This window comes from Lycorma delicatula, chromosome 1 (genome assembly GCF_047948215.1).
Source record: "Lycorma delicatula isolate Av1 chromosome 1, ASM4794821v1, whole genome shotgun sequence".
Lineage (NCBI taxonomy): Eukaryota > Metazoa > Arthropoda > Insecta > Hemiptera > Fulgoridae > Lycorma > Lycorma delicatula.
The window spans coordinates 272383988-272397549 of NC_134455.1; the positions used below are offsets into that span (position 1 = coordinate 272383988).

The following is a 13562-nucleotide window of genomic DNA, read 5'->3' on the forward strand; positions in this document are numbered from 1 at the left end:
CTTGGCCCGAATGGCATAAATTAAGTGAAAGAAATCGACCCGCTAAAATACAGCCGCTCGATAAGTTTCTTTAACCGTGTTAACATTCATAAAGTAATAAAAAAAGATAATTAAAAGATAATATTTTATGTAAAATGTTGTTATCTACGAGTAGATTTTATTATATTTTTAACAACTTAAAATTAGAATTATAACTGCCGAAATTTAGAAGTCTTAAAAATTTAAAACAGACAATAGTGCAAAATACAGAAGTAAACTGGCGGTATATATTTTACAGTTTTAAACGGTCGGTTCAACATCATTTTCTTATTAATAAGAATATTTTGAGATTTAAATTAAATCTAAAATCAAAAATAAAATAACAATAAAGGTAGTAAACCTTTAATAAATGCAAACTTAAGATTATGATTATACTTTATTATAACTACTTAAGCGATTCGAAAAAAAGAAAAGATAAAAGATATGGTACATAATTCATTTCCACGATTCAAAATTTCATTTTCTATTCAGCAAATCAATAACGTCGATATTTTTACACAAGAATAGGGATTTTCTACAGAAGTACAGTAAGTATAAAATATGCAAGCGGAACTTTATAAGTAACCTGTCGGTTTCGAGAGCGGTTGGCATTACCGGAAAGCTGAAACTACAACTAAATGGTGACGGGCAAAACCCCCTTTTAAAACAAAATTAAGCATCAATATCGTAATTTTAATATCCTTATAAATAGTAAGATCGATTATCAAAATAATGTAATCTCAAATCAAATAGATAAAAAAAGTTAACTTTGCATTTTCAACATAATTAAAAACTATAATATATGTAAATTACGAATAACCATGTAAAAAATAATAAGTTCCTTCTTTATTCATTTAAACGAAAACAATTTAAAAATAGAAAGATACTGGATTCCTATAATTAACAACGGGTATAACTGTACAATTTAAGTAATTATGTTTTTGAAATCATTATGAAATTTTTCAGTGACATCCTACCTCGAATAAGTGCAAAATGACATGCGATATAGTATACGAAATTTGAGGAAAATCCTTGAAATAAATCCCTTTCCCCACAACCTTTTGTTTACCAAACGCGAAACGCGTAAAAATAACGATGAAACAGAAAAAAAAATTCAACTAGTTTTGGATTATGATGAAGGGAGGAAATAAATTGTCACTACTCCTGTATTGTGTTCGTGGTGATATTTCAATTCGGAGACAAATAATAAAAAACATTCATCACGATAAATTGAGGTAATCATAAGTTAGAAAATACTTCCATCGTATTATTTTTAATACGCTAAGAGGAAAATTTTTACTAAGTTCAACCCTCTCAGAGATGTAGCACTCCTCGATTATATCTTCTCCCTCGATCCGATTTTTTCCAAAACATTTAATGTAATAAATTTCATAAATACATAAACTACCACAAGTTTACACAACTAACAAGTTTACAGTTAACTTGTTATGAAAATAACGAAAAATAAGGCATATATTTTATTTATATATAGATATATGTACAGCTATCCGAAAAAACTGTACCCTTTTCTTTATTTTTTTTCTAGGTGCCCAGTGCATGGAGAGAGGTGTGTGTTACGCTGATTGCTATTAAATACATCAAGTTTTGATTGAAATACCGCCGTTCCCATGGACACGAAATTTTCAAGATGGTGCCCACCAACCAGAAGGCATTTTGTGCTGTGGAATACGCAAAGACAACGTCTGTTATCACAGTTCAATGTAACTTTCGGCTTGGGGTTGATCCACCTGACGAGAACTCCATTTAGCGTTGTCATACACAACTCATGGAGACAGGTTGCCTGTGCAAAGGCAAAAGCACCGGCCGTCCTTCGCATTCAGAGGAAACGGTTGATAAAGTTCGTTAATCCTCCAACACAGCCCCATGAAGTCGATTCGGAAAGCGAGCCGTGAGTTAGCATTGTCCCGCTCAAAGTCTGGAATGTTCATCGTAAGCGTTTGAAATTCAAGGATTACAAGCTGAAACTTTTGCAGGCACTCATTGAAGATGACAAAAAATTTCAAACTATCTTCAGTGTAGACATGTTGGGATTCCTGGAAAATGATGATTTTGGAGACAGGATTCAGTGTTGAGGCGACCTTTCACATCAACGGCAAAGTCAACAGGTATAATGCTCAAATCTGGGGTTCAGAACACCCTTGTCGATCATAGAGCATGTCAGAGAATCTCCAAAGTTGAACGTCTTTGCTGACATATGCAGAAGGAAGTTTTATGAGCCATTTTTCTTTGCAGAAAAAATTGCAAAGGGACACTCGTAGCTTGACATGCTCCATATTTGGTTGATACCACAACTTGAAGAGGGCTCCCACAAATTCATTTTCCAACAGAACGGAGTTCCACCTTATTTCCATAATGGTGTGAGAGGGTATTTGAATGAACATCGCCCACAGCGTTGGATAGGTCGCACTGGTCCTGATAATGAAGCGTTGTTGGCCCCTGAGGTCTCCAGACATGACACCATGCGACTTTATTTTTGTGGGGTGTTTTCAAAGACAGAGTCTTTATCTCACTATTGTCTCGAGATCTGATACAGCTGCGAGAGTGGATCACAGAAGTCTTTGCTGCCGTTACAAGAGACATGTTAATTCGAATATGGAAGGAACTGGACTATCGACTAAATATCTGCTACGCCACGAACGGCGCCCATATTGAATCTGTAAGGAGGAAAAAACTGTGATATATTACCTTACCTTTGGTAAATAAAGGATTATAATATCGCATAAAGGAGCCAAGAATATTTTTTTGAAAAGGATACATTCTTTTTCGGACATACTTACGTATTAGCCCACCGGGCTGGTCTACTGGTTAACTCGTCGTCGCAAATCATTATTTAACAGCTGATTCTCGAAGTCGGAGGTTTTGAGGTTCAAATTGTAATAAACATTAGTTGCTTTTATACAAATTTAGAATACTAGGCAGTGGATGTCGGTGTAATTTGATGGTTGGAGTTCAATTTAACCAAACGTCTCAGGAATGGTCCGCCTGAGTCTCTACAAGACTACACCTCCTTTACAAGTCATACATAGTATTGTCCTCATTTCATTAGGTCATGGGGGGGTTCTTATTGTTTACTAGTTGAACAGACTGCAACTTACATGTCCGGAATATAAAAATAATCTCAAGTCTCCTCGAGAGTTCTAATAAGTAAACTGAATTTCTTCATCAAACTTTTATAACTATAAACTTACGTGAAACATCAGGAGAAACTAGAGGATTCCATGATGGATACTGTTGTCCTTGCTGCCCATCACCACCTTCACTACTACTACCACCTACCAATCCACCTGAAAAAAGCATGAAAAATGTAATTCTGTACGAAATAATGTAACTAAAACAAATTAATGTCAATTTTTGCAAAAGTACATTATCGTTTGTTGCCACACGCTGTGATTATTATCGGGGAGCGCGACAACAACTGGTAGATTTCGGAGAAACTTGCAGTATACGTACGCGCCTGCACACGCGTTCCTCCCCATTAAGCCAGCTGACTGCGCAACACCCTCACCACAGCGGCGCCGCGCCCCCACCTCTCTCAGGCGGCTTTATAAGCAGCCCATGGCAAGGCGAGAGCCATTCTCTCGTGGATAACCACCAGGAGCAGATCAAGAAGTAAAAGGAAGTCCTCTCATCAGCCCAACGCGAGATCTCGCGGCGGATGCCGACATCCCAGCCGGAACAGCAGGCCTGGCCGATCCGGCAGCAGCCAGGTGGCGTAGCGGTGAAGATGGAGGCGGATGAGCACTGCCTGGGGAGAATCGCGCCGGCGGAAAAGGACCGACGATGACCCGACACTGTGGCGCTCTGGGGGCAGACTGTGGAGATCCAACTGCCGCTGAGGGAAAGCTCGGTCCGATTCCGATGGACGAGCTGCAACCCCTTCTCAGGGCTACCTCATCAACATGCAAACGGTCCTTTTCAGAGTCACCACTACAAGATTTCATACAGCACTTTTTAGGGCTACCACAAAGTTTAAGGTGCCACGTGTCGTCATTGTTATAGCAACATTTAACAAGTGCAGCACTCGTGCGTTTATGGATGCAAATTGTGCGTACTGTTTGCCGAGATATAAATGAATGCGAGTGACAGAATTGTTTTAGGAACATATGCAGATTAATTTACAGTTTATAATTTATTACAATTACATACATAATTTTTGTTGCGTCCATGTATTCTATAAGAAACAGGCAGAATGTTCATCTATATACTGCTTAATGCGGGATATTTCGTAAAAGATTAAAACAAGAGTTGATATTTAAAGAGCTACTAAACGCGGTTAAATGATAACTGTTATTCTAGTATCAAAAAATTCTCTACCAAACGGGAATAAACTACAGAAATTTCGACTGGAGATGGGGGTTAATGCTATTTTATATTTTGCACAAAAGAGACCCGATGTAATCCTGGTAAATTAACAAGTTTCATCGATATCGGCGCTGATTCTCATGCCGATATGATATTCTTTTCGATTCAAAATATGAGCGAAAGTATACAGAAATAAAATTTTAAAAAAATAAACCGACATTTAAAAGTGAAAAAGAGAGGTTTTTTAATTCTTCTTAAAATTTTCACTTTTTGAGACCAGTGGCAAATTAAAAACAAAGCCGTTTGACACCGAAATAAAATTTGAAATTAAAAAACTTTAAAAAAGTATTATTTTGTTTACTCTTCAGTGTGGGTCTTTACATTCACTTCATTATATTTTTTTAGTTTATTTTCTGAAAAAAAAAATTCTGACTAAAGTTGTAATACTTTGCTGGCATTGATTATCTACTTTTATATAGTGGAAAAATAATGATACATGAGAAAAATTACCTAAGATTTTTTTTTGTGGTGGGGGGGAGGTGAATTATAACGAAATTTTATTGTAATATTATTATTGAGTTTAAATAAATAAAAAAAATTTATTTAAAAAAAGCGATTCTTTTAAATTTTGATCGGCCCCCATCCCGAAAATTGTCCCCAAAGATTTTTTTGAAGGCGGTTACTTGCACTACTACTACGGCTAGGAAAACATAAAAAGAATCGGTTAAAAAATATGCAATAAATAAAGATAGCTTTTTCAAATTTTGGGGAAGGGAGGAAATTTTGAAGCAAGTTTTAAAAAAAAGAGGTAAGATAAGCATGCACGCATTTACTGAGCTTAATATACAGTAATGTTATGTTTGCAAAATTTTGAGAAAATTGACCCCAAAGAAAATATCTACCCACCCCCTGGAGATACTGACCCAAACTTTTTACCAACAAATTGCCCATATACCCGAGATTCTCTTTCAAATTTAATCAAAATCAGTTTATTCAGTCAAACGTTATTAAGCTTCAATCACACCAACACATGTACTACGAACTTTTTTTTTTGGGGGTTCCCTGGGTCATGAAACGTTGAGAAATGCAAAAACCCATACCCCATTTTTTGACCGATTACCATACTTTCTTCTTAATGCCATGATGCCATCGAAAGTTATGATGCCAGGAAAGTAAAATTCAGTCTTATTTTTATTTAAAATGTGAGTAGCTTAAAAATAAAAAATAAAAAAGTGCCCATAAAAAGCGCCGTTTTTTACGAAAACAATTTATTATTATTATTATTATTACGATATTCATTATAACGAAGTAAATTTTTTAACGATGAAGATGGCTCGGATAAACTGGTAAGTAATAAATAATTGGTGATAAACAGTAAACTTTTTATTGGGGACGAAATGAAGGTCACCAAAGTATCTCTCCAATTCTCTTTCAAATAATGGTTGTGGGTTATAGAAAATAAATACCTGTATAACTAATGATACCATGTATCCTAGGTTACATGTAACAATTTATGTAATAAGAAAATTTCAGCTTATACAATTTTGTATGTTTATATTTTTTTTTGTCTTCAGTCATTTGACTGGTTTGATGCAGCTCTCCAAGATTCCCTATCTAGTTCTAGTCGTTTCATTTCGGTATACTCCGTACATCCTACATCCCTAACAATTTGTTTTATACTCCAAACGTTGTCTGCCTGCACAATTTTTTCCTTCTACCTGTCTCTTCAATATTAAAGTGACTATTCCAGGATGCCTTAATATGTGGCCTATAAGTCTGTCTCTTCTTTTAACTATATTTTTCCAAATGCTTCTTTCTTCATCAATTTGCCGCAACATCTCTTTATTTGTCACTTTTGAACATTTTTTTTATTTTCCACCCACCTGATTTTTAACATTCTTCTATAGCACCGCATTTCAAAAGCTTCTAATCTTTTCTTCTCAGGTACTCCGATCGTCCAAGTTTCACCTCCATATAAAGCGACGCTCCAAACATATACTTTCAAAAATCTTTTCCTGACGTTTAAATTAATTTTTGATGTAAACAAATTATATTTCTGTCTGAAAGCTCGTTTCGCCTGTGCTAATCGGCATTTTATGTCGCTCCTGCTTCGTCCATCTTTAGTAATTCTACTTCCCAAATAACAAAATTCTTCTACCTCCATAATTTTTTCTCTTCCTATTTTCACATTCAGTGGTCCATCTTCGTTATTTCTACTACATTTCATTACTTTCGTTTTGATCTTGTTTATTTTCATTCGGTATTTCTTGCATAGACTTCATCCATGCCGTTCACTGTTTCTTCTAAATCCTTTTTACTCTCGGCTAGAATTACTACATCATCGGCAAATCATAGCATTTATCTTTTCATCTTATTCTGTTACTCCGGATCTAAATTGTTCTTTAACGTCATTAATTGCTAGTTCTGTGTAAAGATTAAAAAGTAACGGGGATGGGGAACATCCTTGTCGGACTCCCTTTCTTATTACGGCTTCTTTCTTATGTTTTGCCATTATTATTGTTGCTGTTTGGTTCCTGTAAATGTTAGCAATCGTTCTTCTATCTCTGTATTTGAACCCTAATTTTTTAAAAATACTAAACATTTTATTCCAGTCTACATTATCGAATGCCTTTTCTAGGTCTATAAATGCCAAGCATGTTGGTTTGTTTTTCTTTAATCTTCCTTCTAACATTAATCTGAGGCCAAAAATTGCTTCCCTCGTCCCTATAATTTTTCTGAAACCAGACTGGTCTTCTCCTAACACTTCTTCCACTCTCCTCTCAATTCTTCTGTACAGAATTCTAGTTAAGATTTTTGATGCACGGCTAGTTAAGCTAATTGTTCTGTATTCTTCACATTTATTTGCCCTTGCTTTCTTTGGTATCATGACTATAACACTCTTTTTGAAGTCTAACGGAACTTCCGCTTTTTCATAAATATTACACACCAGTTTGTATAATCTATCAATCGCTTCCTCACCTGCACTGCGCAATAATTCTACAGGTATTCCGTCTATTCCAGGAGCCTTCCTGCCATTCAAATCTTTTAATGCTCTCTTAAATTCACATCTCAGTATTGTTTCTCCCCTTTCATCCTCTTCGACTTCCTCTTCTTCCTCTATAATACCATTTTCTAATTCATTTCCTCCGTATAACTCTTCAATATAATCCACCCACCTATCGACTTTGCCTTTCGTATTATAAATCGGTGTACCATCTTTGTTTAACACATTATTAGATTTTAATTTATGTACCCCAAAATTTTCATTAACTTTCCTGTATGCTCCGTCTATTTTACCAATGTTCATTTCTCTTTACACTTCTGAACACCTTTCTTTAATTCACTCTTCTTTCGCTAGTTTGCACTTCCTGTTTATAGTATTTCTTAATTATCTATAGTTCCTATTAGTTTCTTCATCACTAGTATTCTTATATTTTCTACGTTCATCCATCATCTGCAATATATCGTCTGAAATCCAAGGTTTTCTACCAGTTCTCTTTGTTCTGCCTAAGTTAGCTTCTGCTGATTTAAGAATTTCCTTTTTAATATTCTCCCATTCTTCTTCTACATTTTCTACTTTATCTTTTTTACTCAAACCTCTTGTGATGTCCTCCTCAAAAATCTTCTTTACCTCCTCTTCATCAAGCTTCTCTAAATTCCACCAATTCATTTCATTATCACTAAATTACGGTCGCTATCAATATCTGCTCCAGGGTAAGTTTTGCAGTCGACGAGTTGATTTCTAAATCTTTGCTTAACCATGATATAATCTATCTGATACCTTGCAGTATCGCCTGGCTTTTTCCATGTATATATTCTTCTATTATGATTCTTGAACTGGATGTTGGCAAAAAAATTGTACTTTGTGCAAAACTCTATAAGTCGATCCCCTCTTTCATTCCTTTTGCCCAGTCCGTATTCACCCATTATATTTCCTTCTTTGCATTTTCCAATGCTTGTATTCCAATCTTCAACTATTATTAAATTTTCATCTCCTTTTATGTGTTTAATTACTAAGTCAATTTCTTCGTATACACACTCTACCTCATCGTCATCATGGGCGCTTGTAGGCATATAGACGTTAACAATCGTTGTCGGTTTTTCCTTATCCTTATTACAATGATTCTATCGCTATGCATTTTGAAATACTCTACTCTCTTCCCTATCTTCTTGTTCATTACGAAACCTACTCCTGCCTGCCCATTATTTGAAGCTGAGTTAATTATTCTAAATTGGGTTGATATATAATAAATGTATTTTCTAATGTTACCAACGATCGATTTCTCAATCCTTTCAGGAAACGATCGTTAGTAAAATTATATTTTTAAAAATGAACGAAGGATAAAACATCTTTACCTTAACATTAATTGTCAACCGCTTGTGAAATCGATCCATTTCATTAAAAGAATTACGTTATTAGAAGAGCGGATCTAATGTAAAAATGAAGGGATACAATTTCAGGAATTCAGTTTCTTTCCGCACTTCCAGGTAAATGTAACTTGCAATACAAAAATGCAGGCTTCCACATCTGCTGTAACCATGTACATTATGTATCTTTTTTAATTATTAACATAAATAAAAAAAAGTAATTTACAGAAAATGAGTCTATCCGAGTTTCACTCATAAACGATTTACCCGATTTTAATGTAATTCGTATTTTATTTGGTCTTCGTTCTGCATCGAACAGAGGTAACAACAAGGAAGTTCAAAATTACTCACCCATTGAAATACGTATTTTCTGACTAAGAAGACAATGAAAGTTCGAGATCAGAAAAACACCGTTTACAAAAATGTGAGTGTTTTGGTTAATATTTTTTAAAATATTTAATATCCCATAAACGGGTGCACATAGATACCTGAAATTTGTAAAATCTTATATATATATATATATATATATATATATATATATACATACATACATACAAAAAACGCGCGCACACAAACAATCCCCCCACCACACACACAATAGGCATCGAGTCTAATAAAGTTTTGAAAAAATCTAAAAATTCATTGAAGGGGTAGGGTACCAAAGGTAGAGGAATCAGTTATCTTATTTAAAATATCCGAAGAGTAAATTTTATTTCTAACTTTTTATTACCTTTTTGATGTTAGTAATATTTACAAAAAAGAAAACATTTTTAAGAAACCATCCCTTCCCTGAAATATTTAATTGCCATCAATGATGGTTTTCATTGATCTTATACTTTTTGTAATAATTAGTTTTCTAAATATCTTTCTAATAGTATTAAAAAATATGTCTTAAGATGTTTACGAATATTTTAAAAGAAATTGACAGAGTAACACAATTAAATTACATTTCAAACCACCGAAAGTCTTAACATCAAATTTGTTAAGTGAATTTTATTTATAAAATATTGATGCGATAATTTTTCAATTTAAAAATAATTTTTTTGATGGAGTAGGGAGATTACCTCACAAAATCGTAAAAGTGCTGCGATTCGTTGCTATAGTTTTTAGAATTTCCTATTTTATTACTCTATACTTGAACATATAAACAATCTATTTACAGAATTATTAGGTATGAGAAATTTGAATTTTCTGAAAAACGAGAAAAAGTAAAACGTACCGTCTCATTAACCACTCTCAACGTCCCTTATAAAGGTTATTGCAAAGTGCACGTTGAGATCAATACCGAGCTGTTGGACCGGATTTTAAATACGGCTTTTAATCGAATCGGCCCTCTTCTATCATATTATCTGATTCAAAGTCCATGTAGTGGAAAAAGTGATCTTTGTTTATCTATACTATTATAAAAAGAGAAGATAGTTTTTTTGTTCGGGATAAACGAAAAAAGTACCCGATCTATCGCTAATAAATTTTTACCCATGTTTCTTGGCATAACTGAGAAGGTTTTTGTATATATTTCAACTCGAAATATTTCTAACATATATATTTATATATATATATATATAAAATGTAATAGTGGAGATTTGCCGTTTGAAGTACAAACTTTAATGAATTGTAAACTGTGAGTGTCTATCACTGTGTGAACTGGGTTTGAGCTAATTGATTATGAACATCTAAAAATTAATTTCTAGATTTTTTTCATTTTCATTCTGAGTTTCAAGAGGTAAAATTGATTTCTGAGTTTTTTTGAAACCCTATTTTTTTTAATTTCTCGGTGACAAATAAAGAAATTAATTTGATTTTTTGGTGAGTGTATTCTTCATATCGATACACCAATTTCTACATTTTTGAAACTGAACCTCGAAAGGTATGAAGAAATATAAGAAAATTTTTGAACAATGATTGCAAATTTTCCAATCCCGACTATAGTAAACGAGATGTTCATTAGATTTGGGCTTATAAATTACTCTTTAGATAAATATTTCAAAACCACTTTCGATTTTTTTTTTAATTCCGATTTTTTAAGGGATGCGAAAGTATACCGCGCTGTGGCTCAACCACCAAAGCCACTGCCACCGTTACTGTACGTGTGACTGGCTACACCTGCCTCCCGTTACATAAAATAATAAACATAAAGTAAAAAGATTGACCGCTACGGGAAACGCAAGCTTCGCCTGCGCTGTATAATTATACAGCGCAGGCGAAGCTGCGACAGAGAGTATTTATATGTATTTATACATATAAATAGCAAGTATATTGAATTTATACATAATAAACTAACGTAAAATTTATTTATTTTGAAAAAGTACAAAGAATAATACAAAATAATACTAATGTACAAAATAAAAAAGTAGATAAAATATGTAACACAATTAACGATTAGAATAATGCTTGTATTGTTAACATATTTGATGTGAATTAACACGTTTAAGTCTCAAATTTTTTTCAACAATAAGCCCGTTTCAATACTTATTTTCCAAAAATTCTAACTTATAAAACGCTTGGTCGCGCAGGTAAGACGCAAATGTCAATATATAATTCCGTGATAATTAGAACTGGTAACTTAGTAGATTATTTAATAACCCTATCTGTGTAGTCCTAATCAGGGAATTACTAAGATTATTTAATTTTAAATAACAATTTCTAGTTTGGTGTTTATTTAAATTTTCAAGATCTAAAGTTTGGGAAACGCTAATCTAATAGGGTACTGGTATGGTATAAGGCATTGATTCTCAACTTTTTCGCCCACCGACCACATTGAGAATCAAAAATTTTCTGGCGCCCCTAAAATGTTTAAACTTTCCATCTGTTGAAAATAATAATTGCAATTGCTTTTAAACTGGCATATCATATTTCTGAGTTGAAACTTACATTTTACTTTACATTTCAGTTTGAAATATCAGGAAAACATAATTTTTGTCTTTTTCTTTTAATCAGCCATCGCCTTTCTAGACCGCCTGAACGCCTCCAATTTTCTGTGGACCTTCTACCGTCTCCCCTGAAGACCCCACAAGGGAGCGTTATCGCCTACTTTGAGAACGAATTTTATAAGGCATACAGTACCAGATCAAAATTACACACACGCACACACACACACACACACACACACACACAAACACACACACACACACATTCGCGCGCTCTCTCGCGCGCAAACACACAAAATTTGAACGTGTCAAGACGGTATCAACACATGTACAACAACTAATAAATTCATTTAAAATTCAAAGAAGACAGATGAGATGTAGGTCATATATTATGAACACGTTACCTGGATCTGGTTGTGGAGAACTGCAGGACGATTCAGACTGACTACCCGGACTAGAAACACCACCACCACTGTTATCAACCTGATCAACCGTTGTCCTGAAAAAAGAACACAACGTAGAAAGAATTGAATAAAACACAACAGGCGTACATATGCTAGTACCAGCTGAATTTCTCGGCAGCCTTGTGGATACCAGTTCATATCTATTACCCGAAAAAGAAACATCGTTCGAAAAATGTTTCTACGTGCATGTCTCAACATTAACTTGAATTAATTATTGTCACTTAAGCTGATGTTCAAAATATGCGAATAAATCACATAAATTTACGGTTTCCGTAAGAGTCAACAAAAACCAGTTAAAATTACAAAAAAAAAGTAAATTAAATTTTATCCGATTCAACTTTATCCAAAAAATTATTTCTGAACTGAATCGTTAATGAATACATCGCAGAAAATAGTTTTTCCTGGAGGGATAATTCTCACATTTGAAATATTAAACATTAACTATTAGAAAAGTCGATTCGAATTGCATTTTATTTCATTTTTATCCGTAGAAATATTCTGCTAACTCAAAATTCCGACCGTGGAAATTAGAAAACAAACAAAAAATGGAACACTCCATTTGAAGTACCAAAAAACTCATTCCTACAGAATTATTCCGAAATGATTTTTCCGCTTTGTCCCTTTTAATCTATAGCTATCGAAAGAAAAATCTTGCTTGAATGGAACGCCAACGAGTAAATTCTAAAACAGCATCCAATTTTTACGTATTTCCACTACTTTTTTCTTGAATGACCATTATCAAGTGAATGCCAAAGACCGTTCTGTCAAGAGAGAACTGCCCCCTCAGTGGTATACAGAGAGAAGAGATATATCAGGAGAAAATTTGTAGAATGATTTCAGTAATGAATAAATTCCATTCCATAAAAAAAAGTTCTAAATTAGAAGTAAAATTGAATCTTCTACAAATTCATTATACTAATAAAATTAGTATAATAGTAATAACATTAGTACAAAATATTATAAATCTTTTTTGATGATGATTCTTGCGCGGTCGTATACAAAAAAAATCAAGGTTAACAATTTACTGCAGTTTTAAATGAAACGTAATGATTTTAACAAAAACATTCAAGCACATTAAAAGTTTTTCGGTTGAAAATGCATAATGTGGATTCTGCTAATACGTACGAAGGATGATTTTAAATCAGCTCTGTATTTAAATAAAAAGTTAATTTAGCGGTAACCGATTTTACGATAGTATAATCGAGCGACAACGAAACGAAAGACTCCTGCAACGTAGTATAAGACTCTCTATTCACCGGTTTTACACTAAGGAAAGATATTCAAATGAATCAAAGAGATTCGCAGATCCCTTTTTGCATTCAATATAATGTTGCATCGATTAAAACCTTCTGCCAGTAAGAGTAACAAGTAATGATGCAATACGTTCAAAACTTATTTTAACAGGATCGTTTCGCAAACGTTTCTAATTTGAGCTTTAAAATCAAAACCATAACATTTTGCTTTAATTACAATGCGCCTGATGTTGACAGAAATCGGAATTTTCACCCCTTTTATAATGCTC

General features: G+C 33.7%; 1 protein-coding gene across 5 annotated transcripts in view; it reads right to left on the bottom strand.

Moving 5' to 3' along the window:
• The window catches only part of LOC142331717 (protein phosphatase EYA1-like), a 321428-nt gene that overhangs the window by 123560 nt on the left and 184306 nt on the right, over positions 1-13562 (bottom strand). For all 5 annotated transcript variants that reach the window (XM_075377768.1, XM_075377758.1, XM_075377778.1 and 2 more), the window contains exons 4-5: positions 11981-12075; positions 3228-3323 (exon numbers count right to left, since the gene is read on the bottom strand). In XM_075377768.1, the coding sequence (XP_075233883.1) occupies positions 3228-3323; positions 11981-12075 (191 nt within the window). The remainder of the gene's footprint in view (positions 1-3227; positions 3324-11980; positions 12076-13562) is intronic.